The following is a 21,920-nucleotide window of genomic DNA, read 5'->3' on the forward strand; positions in this document are numbered from 1 at the left end:
TCAACAGCGTGCACCCTCCTTACTGACTCACAGGCTGTGGACTGAACTGGGTCCCTCAGGTTCATATGATTAAGCCCTAGCCCCTGGCATGATGGTAGTATTGGAGATGGTGCTTTCTGCAAGTGATTAGGTTTAGATGAGGTCCTGAGTGAGGGGCCCTTATGATGGGATTAGTGCCCTCCTAAGACACCAGAGACCTTGCTCTCTCCAGCACGTGGGGACACAGCAGGAAGACAGCTTTCTGCAAGCCACGAAGAGTCCTCACCGGAGCCCAACTATGCTGGCTCCCTTGTCTTAAACTTCTAGTCTCCAAAAACTGTGAGAAAATAAATTTCTACTGTTGAAGCCACCTGGTCTCCAGCATTTTGTTATAGCAGCCCGAGGACGCAGGCGTGCACGCGTGCACACACGCATATACACGCACATAACGTGGTCCCAGTGTAAGACATAGGGGGGAAGGGATATGGGGTGGGGTAGGGAGGTGATATCGGACATCAGGAGAGTAATCACCTGGGGAGGCAGGCAGGAATGAAAAATGTGTACCTCAATCTCATTTTTAATCTTTCATAAAAAAGCAACCCCAAACTCATATGGCAATATATTAACTATTTACGCCAGCATGAGTTTCACCAGTGTATTCTGAATATGTGAACTATTTCACTACAAAAACGTCACCATGATATCCTGTCATCAACAGCTTCAATAAGAATCGTGAGGAGTCACAGGTGCTGTGGCTGCAGGAGTGTCTGGGACCACCAGGACTGTTAATTTTCCCTCAAGGGTCATTGCATGCAGGGCTCAAACTTACGTCTCACAAGCAAACGACACTCTCAAATGACATGGGAAACAGGAGATTCTCTGGACATATCTAAATTTAAAAAAGAACACATGGCTGGGCGCAGTGGCTCACACCTATAATCCCCGCACTTTGGGAGGCTGAGGCGGGTGGATCACGAGGCCAGGAGTTCAAGACCAGCCTGGCCAATATGGTGAAACTATGTCTCTACTGAAACTACAAAAATTAGCTAGGCGTGGTGGTGTGCGCCTGTAATTCCAGCTACTTGGGAGGCTGACACAGAAGAATCGCTTGAACCGAGGCGGCGGAGGTTGCAGTGAGCTGAGATCGCGCCACTGTACTGCAGCCTGGGCGACAGACTGTCTCAAAAACAAGCAAACAAACAAAACCCCCCAAAAACACACACATTAGCAAAACAGGCCTATCAAAGAGAACCCTAAGAATTCTAACTGAGCAACTTTATTCACATAATTTCTACACCAAGAATTTGAGGGTCATCTCTGATGGAGCCAATTTCACTAATATTTGCTTTAAGGGCAGAGAAGTCAACCAAGTCCTCACAGTCTCAAGAATTAAAAACAAAAATACAAACAGAGAGCAAGTGGGAAGAGAAATAACACTCAAAATTACCTAGCTGCACACTTCTAGTTTTGATTTTTCTAGCACAAAATCACTTCTCTTCCATCCTGTAAGACATGTTCTTTCCTCTAGGGAAAAAAAAAAAAGACAAAGAAACTGATGTTAGCAAAATTCTAGTAGAATTCCCAACGCCAGCCACTAAAAGGTTAACTGTTTTCCACTTATTCCATTGCATGTATAAAAATACTTACAGAAAATTACGTTAAATAAGTAAATTATGTTAAAGAAACAACAAAAATATAATGGCGACCCCCCCACGCCGCCCCCCACACTCCCCCAGGCAGCACAAGCTGGTGGGGAAGTCCACCTCCCACACCCTGGCCCAGCTAGCGCCGCTGCGCGAGTGAATTTAGGAGTTCTAAGATTTAAGCTACTTTTCCGTATCTATTAAAAGGAGAGACAGCCTGCCTATTGGACAGAATCGATCTAATTAAGGGGTTCTGGTGGGGATTAAAGAAGATAAGGCGTAAAAATGGTTCAGCATGACCTGGCACACAGAGAGCACTGAGACGTTAGGCATGAAAACTCCATATGTAGTTGTAGCTCATGAAGATTTGGTCTCTTTCCTCAAGAAATTTATCATTTAAGCAGAAAAGCAGAAAAACATAGGAAACCAGTTAAACATGTTTATACTGTGGTTTAAAACAAAACCTGGGGTGCTCATGATTTGACTTGCTGTCAAATTCCAGGGCAGCTGGGAGCACCCTGCTGGGCCACCAAGGGTCAAGTCCTCAGGATGGTCTACTCCCCAGCCCCACAATAATGCAGCCTCACACCATTCTCCACAGGGCCAAGGTCCCTCCTGTGTGGCTGGGCCAGAAGAAAGCCCTTTAGGCTGAGCAGGTGAAAAAACAAGACAGGAGCCTCTGCACGGAGCACTGGGGCAGGATGTCACACATGGAAAGGGGTCTGCAGGCGACTGGCACGGTGCCAGCAGATCACAGAACAAGGTGGGAAAAGGCACGAGACAGAATCCCAGGGGCAGGATGATGGTAAAAGGAAGAGCTGGGGCACTACCTGAGAAAACACAGTTAGGTTTAGATAAGCAGGGCGAGCAGAGCAGAGGAGCTCTGATGTGCGGGAGGCAGGAGAAACCTCGGATCACTCTCTGGGCCGGAGAGTTGTTTTTGGTGAAATGCTCCCCTTTCAACTGAGAAAGAGACTCTTGAGAGGTCATCTGTTAAACAGAACGCATAAGCTTCGCTCTCAAAGCAGCCTCCACGAAGTGTCTGCCATGAAGATGCGGCTGAGATTCTCGAAGGCTTCACTAACTGGGGCTCAAAGCCACCCAGCCGGTGGTTTGTTCTGAAAAAGCCATGTGGGCACAGGAATGGGGCATCAGGCACACAGTTGGAGACCAAGACCCGAGGGAAAGACTCTGCTGTTAGCCAGGCACTGCCAGGGGAGGAGCTCCGCGGGCCCTGCCCACACAGTGCCCCCTGACCCTAGCCGGGCCCTGCAGAGAAAAACCCTTCCCATCACCTGAACACATATGAATGTCCATCCTCAACTGGGAAGACAGATGACAACAGATGGCTTGTTTCATCTGCTCCTGGTTAGTTCACACAGTATGACTTTATACACGAAAATAACTTTGAAAACCAAAACACCCAACAAAACCTGGGAGCTTCTAGAACTGAGCCAAGGAGCCTGAGCTGCTAACCTACGAGACTGGCCCGTGTCCAGACAGCTCCTCACTGCAGCACCCACCATGTGCTGGGAGGGTGGGGGTCACCTGCACGGAGCAGGCAGCTGAGCGGTGGGCGGAGTCTGGGGAGGACGTCTGGGGATGCAATAGCAAAGAACCAGGTAGTAGCGGGAGAATGCCAGTGAAAGTTCCCTGGAAGGGAAGGGCTGTCCCACGGCAGACCCTGGAGCGGGTGGCCCTGCAGCAGTCCAAGGGCATTGGGAAGACAGAGTCACAGTGAGAAAGGCGTCAGGCGGCTCAAGTCACAGGAGGCCGCTGGTGGTCTGAGAGTGTGGTCTCTGCCATGCAGAGGCCGGACTGCAGGCTGTGAAGGCAGGCGCCACAGAAGGAACAAGGCATACCACACCTTGGTTCTGAGCTGGACGGATGGCAGGAGCCAGCAGCTGAGAAGGGCTCACAGGCCAGGCGGGCCCAGGTGGGAGAAACAGAAAATGGGACATTTATGGCAGGCAGCGTCCACGCAAATGACCTCAAAGAGGCACATCGCCAGGGTAGGGCACAAGGGAAGAGGATACTGGACACAGCCTCATCTGCTGGAACCACAAACACATAAAACCCAAAGGAACTGGCCAAATCAAACCCACAGTCAAGTCCTGTCCACCTGTGGGTGAGCTGTGGCACTGAGCTTCAAAAGTCGCATCCTCCAGATCCTGGCTGTGGACACACAGACAAGCTGTGCTGGGGAATCCAGGCCTTAATGCCAACAAAGGGACCCACTCACACTGACCTACCCCACCACACTGTCGCTCGAGAAAAGGGCACAAGCAGACTCCAACTCTAGCTGACGTGATTCGCACAAACGAAGCTGCAGAGCAAGGTGCAGAGGTTTTCACACCGAGCACTGAGACGATCTGCAGGGCACCGCTCACACCTGTGAGAATGCTATACTCATGGCTCTCCCAGGCCACTCGTGCTCTGTCCCTACCAGGAATCCCGAAATAGACAGGAAGTCATTTGCTTTAGAACACTTTTGCCTTACAACGCTATTTTCTGAGTGTCAGATGAAGAGGTTAGAAATCAACGTTCGACAAAGATGAACAAAGTGTAGTAAGTGAGGATTTGTAGAAAACCACCTCTGAATGCATTCTAATGGAAAGCGTGTGAAACTTCTGCAAGAGCATCTTCTGCTCAACCTCGATGCATCTTACACAGGAACATGTTCTTGATATAGAAGATTTTACAGGAAGGAAAAGCATTTGGGAGAATGCTCGGAAAATGATCACGAATGTAAGAATTCGGTTGAGATTCACTAAAAGTGGCACAAAGGTTCCTACCATAAAAACCCTCTGTCCAAAGAGTAGTCACTCACATAAAACACCCACGTTCAACCAACAGAAACGCACCTTCCTCTCTTCTGAGTTGGGCTGTGAAGAGCTGCCCTGGTCTCCCGGTCTTACGATGTTGACTACCCCATCTGAGGCACCCTGGGAACTGGCCTGACATCCGGAGTCCTGGGGGTCTGACAGCCTGGGTCTTTTTGCAGGGAAATGATGGTCCCTCTTGGTGGCACGAGCAACACATGTAGATGAATGAGCCTCAATTGCAGTTGAGTCCAGTAGACTTTTTCTGCACCCCAGGGGTGATGATGGCAACTTCTGGAAACCCTGGAAGTGAGGGTCTGGATTTAATTTTCCTAAGAAGCCTTCTGTTTGATACCGAACTTCCAAACTTGCTTTACCTGTAGACACTTCAATACATGAAGGCGCCTTCATCTGCTCAGGAGATCTGAGGCAGTACTTTTGATGAAGCTTGTCAAATTCTTCTTTAATTTCATCATAACGATTCCTTCTGTGGCCTAGCACTTCTTTATCTGGGCCTGAAAGAGTTTTGATGGGTGACACTGACTTTCTAAATATTCCAGAACTGTTCCCTTGAACGTGAAGATCAGAGGTCTGTTGCAGGCGAGCTGGGCTGTGTGTGGGGTTGGCCTTTGGAAGTGAAGAAGAATTGCTCTTGGGCAGGCACCTACCCGCTTTCAGAGATCCTTTGGCCAGGTTTTCAAAAGCCTCGCTTAAACTTCTTGCTTTTGCTTTGCTGGAAGGTAAACTCAGCTTGCAGGTTTCTAAGCCCTGAAGGCCACCAGGACTCGCAGGACCCCCTTTGTACACGTTCATGGCCCAGGAGTCTGGGAGGCCCATCTGGGGAGGCTGGTTCCTGGGACTCAAGCAATATTCCCGATGAAGCTGATCAAATCGCGTTTCAATCTCCCTCTGACGGTTCTCTCTATGGCCCTGTTGTATTCTTCGTCTGGAAACTACTTTTACAGGAGAAATTAACCATTTTAATGTCCTAAATCTATCTTCCTGATCAAGATTATACGTTGCACTGGAGTTGAAATAAATCAAGGAAGAATACTTCGAGGGTGTCACTTTCAGCTCCTTCCAACTTGGATCTAACTTATGGATTTGGGGTTTGTTGACTTCAAGAAAAGCTTTTTCCAATTTTAAACCTGTCGTATGGCAAGGAACATCTAATACGTTCTTGCAATCTCTGATTGCTCCTGTGTCTTTCACAGGCTCACAGCAGGGTACAAAGTTCTCCTTGGAGCTCCTCTGAGAATGTCTGGCTCCTTTGCAATACGTTTTGTTCATCCTGCTCTTACCTCTGTGCCTCCTCCTGGAGTTCCAGTTTTGCATGATGAACGTTTTGGTGGAGATGATGCTTGATGGCTTTGTGCTCAACAGGCGGCTCATGGAGTGCAGCATCCCTGCGTACAGGTCACTGATGGTCACGTTGCAAATGTCATCGTCTTCAAAGTGCTGGCTGCTTAAGAAGCTGCTGCTACTGGTCTCTTGCAGGAAAAGGCTGTCATTTCTAGGTACTAAGGCCATGTCTGTGGAGGAAGGATGTGAAGGATCCCATTCTCTGAGAGATGAAGCTGGTTTTGCTGGGTCACCAGGACTCTTTCCGGAGACACGACTGTAGTATCCTGGGAGAAAAGATACACATAAAGTAAAGGTGTGTTACCATTCTAAACCATCCATGTGCACAGATGACAGAACTTAAGATTGGATCAGGACTATGTTTTTTTAAGCAATAGCAAAAACAAAAACACCACAAATGTGTAGGAGTAGACTCTTCTCAGAGATATTTTTTGCTATCAAAATTTGATTTCTACTCTCCACCGTACATTTCCCAAAGGTGTCTTCCTTTCCTTCTAGGCTGTTTAGAAGATGGATGCCTTTGCAGAAGCTAATTAGAAACTGAAAAATGACAACGCCGTTTACCTACAGGGATGGGAAGGGGCGTAAGACTTCTAAACAAACATCTTCATATAGCTTTGACTTTTGCATCATGTTAAATGTTTCCTATATGTAACCAACAATGATGGGGAAAAACCATAAAATTGAACACAAACAGAAAAAGAAAATTTGTATGTTAAATTGACAACTGAAAGAGAAAAAAGAGTCCAAATATGCTGAATGTCTGCCTCTTAAAGAGATATTGTCTAGGAATAAAAAGAGCTGCTTGGAAATGTTGAAGCTTACTTAGTACATGGTTGTGAAGAGTGGTAGCAGGTGCCACAATGCTAGAGTTATTTTGTGCTGCACGATTGACCAGATGAGCGAGTGTTAAGTCATTGTGGCTGGTGAGAACAGGGAGAGGAAAATACGGCGTCAGGGCAGGGGTGAAAAAATGCTCAAAAAATCATGGGGTTGCACCACACGACACAAAAGCCAGACTGAAAGGGGCTCCCTGACAGCTAAATCTGGGACCACTTGAGTGTCCGATTGAATACTGGCAATGGATTATAACGTGGGAATCAAAGAACAAGAAGACTCGATGAATTCCTGATCCTAAAAAGTAAAAATAAATCAAAGCATGAGAGGGCACTACAGGAAGCAAAAAAAAAAAAAAAAAGGACCAGAGGGGAGATAGCTCTTTTCAACAGAATGCCAACTGACGTGTGCCAAGGAACAGCAGAGACAGAAACAACCTGGGCGGGGACGTCCACCCAGGCAATCCACATTGCTGGCTTCTAAGTCACTGGGTGAGAAGTTTTTAGAGAAAAGGTTCCTAGGAGATCTCAAAGAATCACACAGATGACTCCAAGGAAAAAGGGCCTGTCGCAATGAGAAACATTGAATTAAGGTCTTACCTGAACTCAATGACCAGCCTCAAAAGTCACCAAGAATGGGACAGACTGACCAAATGTTCTCAGGACAAGTCATCCCTGTAGTAATTTTGCCAAATATGTTTAACATGAACCTAACCATGAGGAAGCAATCAGGTCCAAATTCAGGGACATTCTGCAAAACTACTGGCCTGGGCTATTCAAGAAAGGCTATAATATGAAAGGTGGCCACGAGGGAGAAAAGGTCAAGGAGCTACTCTTGATGGAGGGAGACTAAACGCAACAGTGGTACCAGCCTGAATGGGTCTGGAAACGGTCAGGCAAACCAGAAAGGCTGCAAAGGCCATCATCGGCACAATGGGTAAAACTGTACTGCATCAATGTTCAATTTCTGGCATGTGTTAAGGGTACCATAGTCATAAAGGAGAATGACCTGACGTTTGGAGGTATGTGTGAGGCATTTAGGGATAAACGCATACACAAATGCAATAGATACACACTGTGTGTGTACACGTGTTGGGGGTGATAAAGCAAATACGACAACGTGTTAATTGTGAAACAGGTGAAGCATGTTCACTGCACTAGTCCTGTGCTTCTGGAGATGCAAAACTTTTCAAACTAGTACATTGGAATAAAGAGCAGACGCGCAGAGGAGAAAACAGCTTATTTCAAAACATCTTATCTTCCAGTGAAATGCAAGTGTATCTCTAACAATTTATGTTGATGAAACACGCCAGGAAATGATGGCGTGGCCAGCGTGAGCAGCTCTGAGGGGCCACACAGCTCCAATGAAAGTGAAGGAGACATGCACGGTTCATAGAGTTTCTGTGTCGCACTCACCAGGGGCAGGCATGGCAGGCGAGGCCAGTGAAGGCGGTGGAGTCACATGTGCATCCTTTCCAGCTCTGTCACCTGCATACTGAAATCAGAGCCAGTGGTTACAAGAAAAAAGTTGCCAGGTGTCAACTGGGTGCAAGGAGCTGGGTTCTCCCGACAACGGGGACTGTGCATCTTAATACAGCCGCGCCGACGAGCGTGTGAATGTGGTGACAGTGGCCAGCTAGGCTTCGGGCAGTGGTAAGAAAAAGTGTCCTACTAAGATCTGGACACTTGATGTGGTCTCCAGGACAGCTTCCAGCCACAGTCATCACTCATCTGCTAGTAACTTCTTATCCCAGGGGCGCTGGTAGCTTTCTTGGTCTACCATTATACTCGGACCGCAAGAACACCTAGGGGTCAGATGGATGGTGGACAAAGAAGACCCGATAGATCCATTCGTTCCTAACCCTAATCTGTTCCCTGGATCAACACAGCAACTACGAGGGTACCACTTGCTGCCTTGGGTTAAAGGAAAAAGCATTTCAGGTACATCCACTAAGTCGATGGTTCCAAATACAGGCTTTCCACTGGTCAGGAGCACAGTAAGAAAACACATACACCCCTGTGAGATTGCTGCCTTTTTTTGGAGATGAATTTTTATTCTGCAATGTGTACTTTCTAGGTATCTGGTGTTGCAATGTCACTTATTCTATGGCAGAAGGCACTGACTTTAAGAGAGGGGTTGGCAGGTGAGCGTGCCCACCTCTCAAACCATCACATCCTCCCCCCAACATGACCTCTCAGCAGGCGGGACAGGTGCCAAGGGTCAGCCACCTCACCTTGCAGCTGATCCTAGCCTGATCACACCAGGGAATGTGGGGACTACTGCTTCCCTAACTGTGCAGCTTCAAATCCTGGTCCAGAGGTTGGGGCTGCTCTTAAGAGTCTCATGTGTGGCCCCACTAGTTTTTTTTTTTTTTTTTTTTTTGAGACAGAGTCTTGCTCTATCACCCTGGCTGGAGCACAGTGGCGCAATCTCAGCTCACTGCAACCTCCGCCTCCTGGGTTCAAGCGATTCTCCTGTCCCAGCCTCCCGAGTAGCTGGGATTAAAAGCGCCCGCCACCACACCCAGCTAATTTTTCTATTTTTAGTAGAGATGAGGTTTCACCATGTTGGTGAAACCTCCTGACCTCAAGTGACCCACCTGCCTTGGCCTCCCAGAGTGCTGGGATTACAGACGTGAGCCACTGTGCCCAGCTGCCCCACTAGATTTTTCTGTGAGCTGTCCCAGACTAGTGGGCAGAGCGCCTCTGCCAGGGTTCCCACCTTCCTGATGGTGCTGCCCTGGGGATCCTAGAGTGTTTATTCAAGAAGAGCAAGTATGTCAGCATGTGAATAAACAATTTGGAAATCATTACTTCAAATGCTCTTTACGGGTTCTGCAGAAAGTAACAAAAAGCGTAAAAACATCACACCTCAATGTGTTTATGATCTAATTATGTAAAAACAAATACTGGGAAACAGATTACCTCAAAATACTCTGCACTTTGTAGGAGTATATCCACTTGCGTCAAGTATTTCCTTCTTAACTCATTTTTCAAAGGGCTTTGAGGCACTGCAGGCTGATCAAAAAAGAGAAGTCAGAATTTTTAAGAGCTTCTGAGTGCACCTGACATTTTGTATTCTGGAACCAACTGGCAAAGTTCACTAATGTACAAATCTTTACATGATGCTACTCAAAGTCACTTTTGCCTCCATGATGTTATTCCAAGTCACTTTTTCACCTCTTGCTGTGTTAATAACCCAAAAGAATGTGAAAAGACAAAACAAGAATAAAATAAAAACCATGTCTAGAGAAGTTTATGACAGCATTTCTAGACCAGAAAACAAAATCATCTGAATATTCATAGGTGAGTTCGGGACTCAACTACTGGTAATAACCTCAAACTGGTAAGTTTATAAAAAATTCAGTGCTCCTGGCTGGGTGTGGTGGGTCACGCCTGCAATCCCAGCACTTTAGGAGGCTGAGGCAGGTGGATCACTTGAGGCCAGGAGTTCGAGACCAGACTGGCCAACATGAAACTGTCTCTACTAAAATACAAAAATTAGCTGGGCACGGTGGCAGGTGCCTGTAGTCCCAGCTATTTGGGAGGCTGAGGCAGGAGAATCGCTTGAACCCAGGAGGTAGAGGTTGCAGTGAGCTGAGATCGCTCCACTGTACTCCAGCCTGGGTGACAGAGTGAGACTCCATCTCAAAAAAACCAAAAGCAAAAAACAGAAATTCAGGGCTCCAGCTCAGGAGGCTCTCCTACCCCTCCCCTGCCAGACACTGGAAATAGAGGGCGTCACCCTCCATCCTCTGCTGCATGGCACTGGCACTTTGGTTCTTGACTCTTGGCACCACCCCCTTCCCCTCTGCTGCCAATCCCTACACAGTCTCTCAGTGAGCACCCACTTTCTTCCCCAGGACCACTGCCTCCTTTTTCTTAGTTACTGAAAGTTACACATGGGTGCGTGGGAAACCCTTTGCACAAAAGCAGCAATTTTAGAGGAAAACCATGCACCAGCTATTCTAGCAGGAGACAGGGTGTGACACGGGGGCCAGGAAAGACGCTAGAGTCGGTTAAGCTCTGTGTAAATTCTCATCTATCCCAACCAAGGAGGATAAGATGCACATCCTGTAAGAAAACGGGTGGTTTCTGTGACCTCGGGGCATTCTGGGAAACAGACATATAAATGACACTGTTTACGTGACAACTGCCCAATGAGGCGACCTTGTGACTTGAGGCATTTGACGGCAGACCTGGAAATACTTTCTAGAACACCTCTCTTTTGACCCTGCCCCTGTGGGGGAGACTGACCAAGAGCCCAACTTCCCTGTCGTGTGCTCATCCAAGCAAATGGCGCCCTGCCAACCACACTGACAGCTTTATCTGCAGAGTGAAAATCATCATGAATCAGGCTTGCACTATGGGTAGAACTGGCTGCCAAGTGCTAGACTGAGAGGAGGACCTTATCGCTGAAGGGAATCCGGACATGAGGAAACCTGAGACTTGGAAGTAACAAAAGCCAGCCTCAGGAGAGGACTTCCAGAAGGCTGCAGGCAATGCTGCCCGCCGCAGGCCACAAGGGCTTTGCTGGATCCACCCCTGAGCCTCCAAGCGCCCCCTCTGTCCATTCATTAGTAAAAGCAGTACTTACTGCTAAGGCCCAAGCAACTGACTCTTCCTGGTCTGACGTGGCATTGATATCTCCGCTTTTTGAATCTAAAAGTCAAACAAGTAAATCTCAATCAGGATTTTCAGGAAAGAGTGCATTTTCCTCTCAAGGATGGTTTTGGCATCACTTCGAGTAATTTCTACAGTAAAAACCCCCATTGTTTCAAGGGTGCACCCATTGGAGCCATCTACGGCTGCCCGTGGTTCTTAGTAACCCAGAGAACCCCTTAGAATGAGAATCTGCCTGGGGCCATGGAGTGAGGAAAAGCAGATTCTGCACCACCTCCAGCTTTCCATGGCCTCTGAGCCTGGAAGTTGAGACATTCAAGCCCAGCACCGCTCAACAGAACTTCCAGTGACCATGGAAAATGGTGTGTGCTGTCCTAGACCAGCCACTAGCCACATGGGGCTACTCCAGCTGGGATGTGGCCAGTAAGGTGGAGGAAATGGATTTTAAATTTTATTTAACTTTCAACTAATTTAAATATCATTCAGAGAGGGCTGGTGGGTGCCATACTGGGCAGTACAGCTGTCAAATAACTATTTCCTGTGATGTCAAGCAGTCAGGGAAATTCATGGATCTAAGGATTTAGAGTTAAAATCTGGATTAATAGCAGTAAACACATAGCACCACAGGTAAATATCCTCATGAAGAGCTTTCCAATTCTACTCTAAAAGACCACCAGCTTCCTTTTAGTGACTCAACACCCATCACTAACTGTAGGTGCAGGCAAGGTGCCAGGGAAGGGGCTGGGCAGAGTGGACAGAGGCTGCAGAAGGCCAGTGTCCAGGTGTTTAAAGGCTAGTGACAAAACTGTTTCAGCAAAGGAACCCAGGTTTAAAGAGCTTAGATAAGACTGGGGGTCTGTTTATCCGGGGGCAGTGAGGAGGCCATGTGTTCAGGCAGGCCCTCAGGCCCCATTCTGGGTTCTGGCCTTTTACCCCAAAAGCAACGCAAAGCCATGTGTTCCACCAGAGAAGCGGCCTGACCACGTTCACAGGTGCGTCAGTGGGGCAGAGGGAGCCCGGGTGGAGATGGGGGCTGGTGCTCAGCGGGGACATGAGAGCTAACAGGGGACATGAGAGCTAACGAAGCACAAGGCACAGGACAGGGATGCCTTGGCCATGAGGAATGAGGCAGAGGCTGAGATGAAGAGGACCCTGGGTTTCTGGCTCACACTAGAGGGAAGACAGTAGGGGCCTGTAGTGAGGCACAGAGCAGAAGATGGGGAGCCGGTCTGTCCGGCTGAGCCTCAGCTGTGCCAAGTCTGGACATGAAGTATTGAAGCAGAGGGGCTGCTAGGCAGTAAAACGCCTCCAGTTGAGGTCTGGCTGGAGGTTATAGTCAGGAGGAGCATGGGGCCAAGGAGCAGGGGGCCACAGAGGCCCAGGCCAGAACTTCCAGAAGGTTTAAATGCTATGGAGAGGGCAAAACCCAAATAATAAAACCCAAAGAATGCCAACAGGATTTAGCAACAGGGTTGCGAGAAACCTCACCCAGAGTTGGGCTTTAGAGATGGAGCCAGGATGGAATCGGCAGAGGAGGAACGCATAGGGTTGGTGGGGTAGGGAATCCATGACAGCAAATGGAGCAGGTTATTTGACTCTGGTTGTAAATGGAACTGGGCAAAGGGAGGTGGCAAGGAAGGGGCCCAGGACAGGGGAGAGCCACGAAGGGTCTGATGTGTCTAAGGTGAGGCTGGGCGCATCTAAATACCAATGGATGGATCCAGGGGACAGAGACTAAAGACAGAAGGAAGGGGTGAGGGACAGATTCCTGAGAAAAGAGGACAGGATGGGGTTGGGGAGTGAGACTGGCCTGGGGAAAAGGAAGGAGCCTCCTAGGAGGATGAGGTGGGAAGTTTCCCTATAGAAGTGAGAGTTCACAACACCACCTTGTAGGGGCAAATCTTAACTTATTAAATCTGCATATTAACTTTTCACATGGAGGGGCACGTTTATTTACTCAAGAAACACCTGAGTACCATTCATATGTCAGGCACTGGATGTAACTGTGGGGAAGGCAGAGTCAGAGGAATCAACAGTGTACTTGAACATATTTTAGTTTTTAAGATGTACCTTAGAAAAAATAAAAACTTTATTAATGAGGAATCCAGGCTTTCAGCTGTTGTAACAGGCGCATCAGGCCTGGTCCCCCGACCTCAGTTCTCTGACGAAGGCGACACTCACCGGCTCCCAGGACTGTGTGGTGCGAGGAAAACTCAGGACCCCGGGCTGCAGCTTGCACAGAGCCATCTGTCCTGTCCGCGGGCCTCACGGGGGAGTCCTCCAAGTGCAGACGCCAATAAAGACATGGTTGTTTGAGTGACAGCACATTTCAAAGTCACTGTAAAGTAATAAACCTGCAATCCTTCCGTTAACACAGGAGATAGCAAGAGCCTACCACAAGGCTTCTCTTCTCCCTGTATGTCCACTTTATAAGAGGCCTCAAGAGCGCAGGAGGGAGCTGAGGCTCCCTTCCGTTGCACCGGGAGCTGCTACTTAAAAAGCCACTTGGAAGGTAGGGAAGGAGCAGGGAAAGTCAGGGGCCCAGGCACAAGCAGATAAGCCCACCCCTCCTAACACTGGCCCAGGGATGACAGGGTCTGGGGCAAACCAAAAAACAAATAGGAACGAACAAAATTGTCCTGAGGTCATCAGTGAGAACATAGAAATAGTCGAGTGGCCCCCAGGGGACTTCCTGTGATCTTTAAAGAATGTGCTAGAGTATTTAAGGTGGGGAGGAGCCAGTTTCAGCCCAAGCCTCACGCACAGAGGCAGCTGCTGTCCCGACCAGGAGCTCACACCTGGTGGGCAGGGCTGGTCGGGCGGCCACACTCCTGGTCAGGCCTGCTTCAGCTCTCCAGAGCCTGCTCTACAGCACGTCCCACAAATAATCCCAGCGAATGGCATCGGTGGGTTCTCAGTGAAATTCAAGCATTCAAGATACCAGATTGGCTAAAATATTAATATTTTAGGAACCACCCAGCCTTATAAGAACAGGGTGTGAGAAGGTGGTGAGGCCTATACCATTAGGGATGGTCCTCAGGTGTCAACTCTGAGGGTTCAGAGGACTTGGGGCTACCCAGGAGCACTACAGGGTAACTGAAGCCCACTTCTGGAATATCAGAACCTTTGCTTCCAGTGAAACCATCATGTAAGATGGAGTTCACAGAGTTGTTTTGTGGTGGTGTCTGAGGCAGAATCTGGTTTGAGAATCACAGAGAAGCAGACGATCTACAACAACCCCAAACTACTTGGTAGCTCTGGTAGCTACAAAGAGAGCCCAGGCACTGTGTTATAACCAACCCAGCACAGGTCAACGCCCGGCCTGCTAGGGCCCACAGCCTCCCCCAGCACCCAGGGCAGCAGGAGCACCAAGTCGTCTGGGAAAAGGTGAAAACAGATCTGGGCACTGTCACCAACAGCAATTACAGTGAAGTCAGATATGTCCCAGCTGAAATCTCAGGCTACGCCCAGTTTCCTAATCCCAAGAAAGGGTCTGAAGATTCTGGAGACCCAGGGTAGGGGTCCTCCTACATTTTAAACACAAATCTTAAATAAATCTTCAAATGAAAACTTGTTGCCACCAGGACCATATAAGCACTGGTCTGATGAGTGCTCATCTCTATTATGTATAATTCAAAGAGTATATATCCTTTAAACCAATAATCCCACTTCTCAGAATTTACTGAAAAGGGGAAATATCAGTATTGGGAAGAAATAAGGACCAGGATTTTCTTTGAAAACCATATCTAACAGAGGCTTTATAAATAAAGTTTTATTGGAACACTGCCACGTACACTCATTTACATATTATTTTCGGCTGCTTTCCCCCTGCAACACAGAGCTGAGTAGTTACAGCAGAGACCATACAGCCAGCAAAGCCTAAAATATGTACCATCTGACCCTTTGTGGAAAAAGTGTGCTGACCCTTATTTATTAATAAAGGAAGCCACAAATAGCTAATTGCCTATCAACAGGAGAGCAGTTAAAAAAACATGATTTTTAAAATAATTATATAATTTTATAATTATACAATAGTTGATGAAGAGTTCGCCATATGTATTAACTGGAAAAGTGAAGGAGAAAAAAATGCATTTATGAAGATGTGTATTATAGGGAATCACATTGTACTAAAATAGCATTAGTGACCATCTTTGCAGAGAGAAATCAGCTCATTTATGTAGTTGTATGTACTTTTAACATTTCCATGACTAGAATAATTAATCAAGAAGATTTGATTTCAAATTTGCTGTTAATACTATGTCACCTTGACCTTGATGTTTCCATTCTTGGGTACAGGTTCCTTGACCTGTGACCACAGGGAGGAACGACGTGGCATCTGAGAGGCAGTGATTAATTGAATACCAGACAACCTTGCAAAAGCCACTGTGGCAAAAGGGCTCCTGGATGTCCCCGTAGAAAGGCCAACAGCACCTTCCACTAAAATAATGGGTCTCAGAGCTGCAACACCCTCGGAACAACTAGGCAGGGAAACCTGGGTCTTCGGAAGGTAGACAAATGCAGAGGGAAAGATGTGTGATCCTCCAGGCCGCACCTCCCCTCATCTCTCTTCCTCCCCTTTCAAAACAGGAAGAGAGACATTCTTCTTCCCTAGAAGGAACTGGATTTGGTCTTTTCTGTGAGCCCCTCGCTGGGCTGGCATGTGGCCTTGGGGAGGGTTACCCAGCTGGCCCAGCCTCTGCATGTGTGTTATCAGAGCCCCTCAGCCTGTGACACAGGAAACACAGGGTGACCAAAAAGGCCAAACATTACACAGTGCCTCCTTGCACTTGACAAGCTACAGAAGAAACGCTTCTAAATCCTTAAAAACAGAAAAAGAGTATAATCAAGGTGAGAAGTGCCCCGTGGTGGCCTCTGCATAAGCTCAGAGGTTGGGCACACCCACACCTTTATTCACATCAATGCTCCTCCACAGCAAGGTTATGTGGCAATAAAATTTGACACTAAATACCTGGATCTCTCCTTCGTTTCTTTCCTTTATTAGTCTTCCACCCCAAATTCTCAATCCTGAAGAAAAGAAAAATGACCATTGACATAATCCTGAACGCTGAACTTCTGCTCAATCTGTGTTCACTGGAAGCCAAAGTGACAGGCAAAAAAAAGGTACAAAATTAAAACCAAGCCAGGCTTCTGATACCCTGCTGTTGTTCCTCTTTGTAAAGTTTCAGGTTTTTAAGGCAAATGTGTCATTGATGGAACTCTCTCTTACCTACTAGGCAATGGCTCATCAAATTACATCACTAGCCCAAAGAGTTACATGAAAACAAGGAACATATGTGACAGCGACTGTCCTTAAAATACATAAAGAGAGGACAATCTATATACTATTTAGAGGGAGTAAGCACTTTTCGCAGGCAATCTCTACATCCCATATACGGAATGAATGCTTTCTAAGGGCAATTTACATGTTACACAGAGACCTGCCACTGGAATATTTTAGTTTCTGCCTATGTAAACTTTTCACCCAAGATGCGCCTGGATTGGTTATAAAGGCGGAAAGGTAGGATTTCTTTTAATTCAAGGAGCAGATCTTGTGAACCTTTTGTGCCCGTCTGTTTAATGCAACACAGAACGTGCTGTGAGGTTTGTTTTCATTAAGTGATACTGAGTTAGTTATAAAGCTATACGGGAGGAATTGACCCCAGCCAGTGCAAACTGTCACCAGCTATTTACCAAAAAGAATCCACAAGATTTCAGTCCGTTTACATTAACTATTAAACGGAATGCCTTCTCCCTATTCAAGTACTTGGAGCCTCAAGGAAGACAATTACTACTCCAAGTTAAACAGGGCAAACAATAGTCAGAGTATTGGCAGTGGAGGGTGGGTACTGTTCCCAGAGTTTCACAGGGATTGTACGTAACTGTTACAACACCCCTGCCCAGGAGACATTATTGTCAGCATCCTTCCCATTTCACAGATGAAGACACTGAGACCAGTCCAGCTAAGCAACTGCCCCGAGCTGCCATGGTGTGGAGGTGGCCAGCGGGGATGCCAACCCGGCAAGCCGGAGGCGTGCGAGCCAGGAGGCACCTATGTCCCTTCAGGAATTGTTTTAATAAGTAATCCAAGTAATTTACAGGTTTAAGGGCACCAATGTTTTGGTTCCTATTAGGTGAACAATGTTTACTTCCTAAAACAGCAGTGACAGCATTTCAACTACTCCATTCGCACTCTTCACCCGAATACTCAGAAGGGGAGGATGACACTTACCCTGTGGCGTCTGGTAGGTCAGCGTGGCCATTTGCACCACCGGGGTGTCCTCGAAGGGCTGGTTGTACTGTGGAGGAGGAGGGGTTTCCTGTCAGGTCCCAGGGGCCTCAGACCCGGGCGGAGGCGGCGCCAGCCCGCGAGAGGCCGTTAATCTGGCCTGGGGCGCCCCAAACGCGGTCTCCGCAGCGGAGTCCGCAACCCCGCCTCTCTCGTCCCACTCAGGAGCCCCCCAGCCCCACCAAACCCTCCTCTCTGCACCCGAGCCCCAGTCCCGCTTCCCCACTCCCCGCTCCGGAGACCCCAGTCTTTCCTCCCCGTCCCCGCTCCGAAGCCTTCGGCGCTGCCTCCTCCTTCCCTCTCCGGAGCCCCCAGCTCCGCCTCCACCTTCTCTCCGCACCCAAGCCCCAGTTTCGCTTCCCCAGCTCCCGCTCCGAGCCCTCAGAGCCCCTTCCCTTCCCGTCCTACGTCCCCTCCCAGCCTCACTCCGACCCGCAGGCCTCCCCTCCTGGCGGACCGGCGGGGGCCGCACCTTCTCTATCAGCAGCTGCATGCGCCTCTGGAAGCGGCGGCGACTGGCCCTGAGTTTCTGCAGCAGCGGGTCGTCTTCCACGTCCTCGCTCTCCATGGTGCGCAGCGGACCCAGAATCGGACCAAGCCGCAGACTTAGCCGCTACCCCAGCGGCGACCCGGACCGCAGGGCCCGGCGCGCCGCACACTCAAATAAGCGACTTCGCCCTTCCTGCCTCCCTCTCGGTTTTCTATTGGCCAGCGCGGAGAAGCCGGGCGCTGATTGGGCCTTTCAAACAAATTTGCATCCCTCCTCCCGGCCAATCCACGCCCGAGTTTCCAGCCACGCCCCAAGAAGCGTGTCCGGCGGAAGGGAGGGAGGGTCTCCGGTAGCCCAGGTGGGTGGAAGTTGCTCCAACGGCTCTGTGCTTGTTAATCAGCGGGGCTGTGCGAGATCCGGTGGGATGCGTGTCATCCCCCGCGCTGTGCACCGGAGATAAGTACGGCCTGGAGATTTCTGCGTGACTTGCTCTAGGTGTCGCCGCCGGGCGGGGGCCGCCTTCCTCACTCGCCCGCCTGGGATCCCGGCGCGGTTTCGAGGGCAGGGGCCTAAGAAAGACAACCCCAAATTACCAACCCAAAAGGAGGCAGGATAGCGAATATTCATCTAGAAAGAAAAAATAAGTCTCAACGAATGACACATTTAAAGATGCTGACAAATGCCATACACATCACAAAATCCAGGAAAATACTTGTATTAACCCACCTTTTTCCCCATGTATTTCTGATTGCATATTCTGCTTCTTCATTGATATTAATCTTGTAATATTTTCTCCAGAGAGAAGCGCAAGATAAATCAGTCTTTAGTATGGCTGATGGAATTTGTGATTGACATCTTAGGAATGTCAATCCTAAGGAAACACAGGGTGACTTAACCACATTTGTGTGCTTGCGCTAATGTGATTACCATAGCATGTGATTGAAAATAAAAGCATTACTGAGCACCAGGAGGTCCCTTAGAGGGGGATCTTCACCTCCTTTCAGACTGCACGGCAATTCTATCATGATGTCCTGCAGAAATTTAGGTGGGGGTGGAGGGAGCGTGAGAACTTTGGGGCTCATGTAGTGTGTGTGACCACAAAACGTGTTGCGTTGTGCTGGACACAGAGATGTGCTGGCCTGATTCCCCTTAAGATGTCACAGCTGCTGGGAGGGCAGTTGGCCGGGGCCTTCAGTTGTCAGCCTATTCTGGGACGATTCAGTCGCACAGAACTCCCTCACCCAAGATCCTGCTGCCCCAGGGTGGCCCAGCGCCAGTGACTGATCCAGGTGGGAACAGGAAGGCTGTAATATTTCAGTCTGATGGAAGAAAACCCTGGGCCACTTGATCTTCCGAGCTCTCAATTCCACGGAATTGGATGGGGTAACCTACCAATCCTGTTTCTTTCCCTCCCTTCCTCCCTATATAAACATCCTCTCAGTCTTCTCCAGTTGCAGGATCTACACATTTAATTTGTATCTTTTCCAATTTTCGCAAACAGGCTGAGGTGTCTTCCTCCTCCTTCCTTAGGAGTGTTCGGAAACTTAACATGTTCTTCCTCTGACTCTGTGCTTCCACACATAATTTACTTTTCAAACATCTAACTGGGCCCATTTAGAGACTTGGGACCTTGAATAAGATGTTTTTCTTCTTGGGTTTTGGACGATTGACTCTTTCATTGTTACCAGATAGAGCTGTCCAGGTTCTTGGCATGTTGAACAAAGAATTGAACAAAACACACAAAGTAACAAAGGAATGAAGCAACGAAAAACAGAGCAACAGGAGAACGGAGTAAGGAGAGCACAGATTCATTGAAGAGAACTCGCAGAGTGAGAGCGGGCTAGAGCACCTGGCTCAAGAGCCTCTTCAATTAGGGCTTTTATAAAGCCAAAATAACTTGGCAACACCCGGGGTACCCTTTAGAGGCCTCCAATTGGTTACACCCTATGAAGGATTGGTCTGCGACCAATCAGAGCCTAAAGTGGAAACTTGGCCTGCAGTTATTCAGGGGCTGAAGTGGAAACTTCTTTCTTGTTATCACAGGAGTGAAGATGTGGCCTATGTCCTGCCCAATCTTGCTTAAAACTGGCTGCACCTGCTGTTCTCTTGCTTCTGTGAACTGGCTGCATCTGCTATTACTTTGCTTATGCCTCAACCCTTGGCTACCCCAGTTCCCTATTCTCCTGCCTCACCATGACTCTAACAAGCACAATAGTACCAGTTTTCAAAACTGGCGTCTCCCAGGGCTTATTCTCTATTCCTGGGAAACCATTCCAAGGTTTCCCTTCCTGGCTTCACTGACAATCCAAGCATCTGCCTCTGTCCTAGGAGTTTGGGGGCAGCTTCAGTGGAAAGGTTTCTCAATCTCAAGTTCAAGTCTTTAATTGAAGTCCAAAACCTACTTGCTTTAGCCAAACTCCTTCTGAGCCAGCCAGAGTCCATGCATTAACCCTTACTGTTCTGGCCTGCTGGTCTTCCAATCGTCTCTGACTGGCTTTCCCCATCCCATGGTCCAAAGTGGTGCTCCAGCTAAGGAAAGAAGAACCCTGCACCATGCTTCTCATGTGATGCTGTAGCAGGAGAAGCCACAGACAAAACCCCTCAGACACCGAGTTAAAGAAGGAAGGGCTTTATTCATCCGGGAGCTTCGGTAAGACTCACGTCTCCAACAACTGAGCTCTCTGAGTGAACAATTCCTGTCCCTTCTAAGGGCTCACAACTCTAAGGGGGTCTGTGTGAGAGGGTCGTGATCAATAGATCATAGGGTACGTGATCTGGGGGCTGCATGCACTGGTAATTAGAACGGAACAGGACAGGGATTTTCACAGTGCTTTTCTATACAAATGTCTGTAATCTATAGATAACATAACCGATTAGGTCAGGGGTTGATCTTTAACTATCAGGCCCAGGGTGTGGCGCCGGGCTGTCTGCTTGTGGATTTCATTTCTGCCTTTTAGTTTTTACTTCTTCTTTGGAGGCAGAAATTGGGCATAAGATAATATGAGGGGTGGTCTCCTCCCTTAATGCCATTCTCTATAATACCTCACCCCACCACCCTTGGCTGCCTAACCATATTACTCCAGACCTGCTAAGCAAACTCCTTCCCCACCACTTTCCACTCTCAAGTAACAGGGAAGGATCACAAGTCAGCTCCTTCCCCAGCAGCAGGTTTCTGGGCACAGCATCTTGGAATCACAGGTTTCCAGAGATGAGGGTGGGTTGCTCTGGCTGCACCTGCACAGTGCCCTCTACTGGCCGGGCTGGGATTTCCAACCCTCCAAGTGCTGTTTAAATGGCTAGGAAGTAGTGCTCATTAAAGTTGTATTACGGCTGCTCTTATAAAATGTGCCTGAATTTTGCTTCAAATAAAAGAGATGGAGACTTATTCTGCATGGAGTTGTCATGTAAATATGTTTCTGTTGGAAAGGTGTGGAAATGTTACCACCAGTCGGTGGTTGGAGAAGCGCAGCTTTTGCCTGGTCCCAACATTGACACAGAAACTGCTATGTAAAGGTGAGAATGTCAGTCTGGGATAAATTATCACAAACATCAGACCCCACCCATTAGGCTGCTAAGAAAAGGGTTTGCTCTTTTCTGTTGCCCTGGAGCTGATTGATGCAAACACAGAGGCTGTGAAATAGGCAACAAGCTAACTTTCCATGAGGTGTCAGTCAAAGCTCACAAAATGTGTTCATTGTTTGATTTAACGAGTCTCACATCTATCTAACTGAAGTAATTAAGGATGTTGGCAAGAAGTTAGTTGGAGGATCTTTTGTGAAGCAGTTTATAAAGTCCAATACTAGAAGGATGGCAAAATAAATGGTGATACTTGTGTTTTATTGCCAGCAATTTTGAAAAAGTGTAATTATTGATATCAAA

The 21,920-nt window shown here is 48.1% G+C and overlaps 1 protein-coding gene across 1 annotated transcript; it reads right to left on the minus strand.

The window, feature by feature from the left end:
* Positions 1–1,240: 1,240 nt before the first annotated feature.
* HJURP (Holliday junction recognition protein) lies at positions 1,241–18,217 on the minus strand. The gene is made up of 9 exons (XM_011980274.1): positions 18,024–18,217; positions 17,495–17,561; positions 16,235–16,290; positions 13,447–13,543; positions 11,240–11,304; positions 9,568–9,660; positions 8,059–8,137; positions 4,487–6,072; positions 1,241–1,503 (listed from the first exon to the last, which is right to left on the minus strand). Exons 1-9 carry the CDS (start codon positions 18,117–18,119, stop codon positions 1,456–1,458), a joined length of 2,187 nt encoding a protein of 728 aa, XP_011835664.1. The 5' UTR covers positions 18,120–18,217; the 3' UTR covers positions 1,241–1,455.
* Between the last annotated feature and the right edge of the window lie 3,703 nt (positions 18,218–21,920).

Source organism: Mandrillus leucophaeus, unplaced genomic scaffold (assembly GCF_000951045.1).
Source record: "Mandrillus leucophaeus isolate KB7577 unplaced genomic scaffold, Mleu.le_1.0 Scaffold21, whole genome shotgun sequence".
NCBI lineage: Eukaryota > Metazoa > Chordata > Mammalia > Primates > Cercopithecidae > Mandrillus > Mandrillus leucophaeus.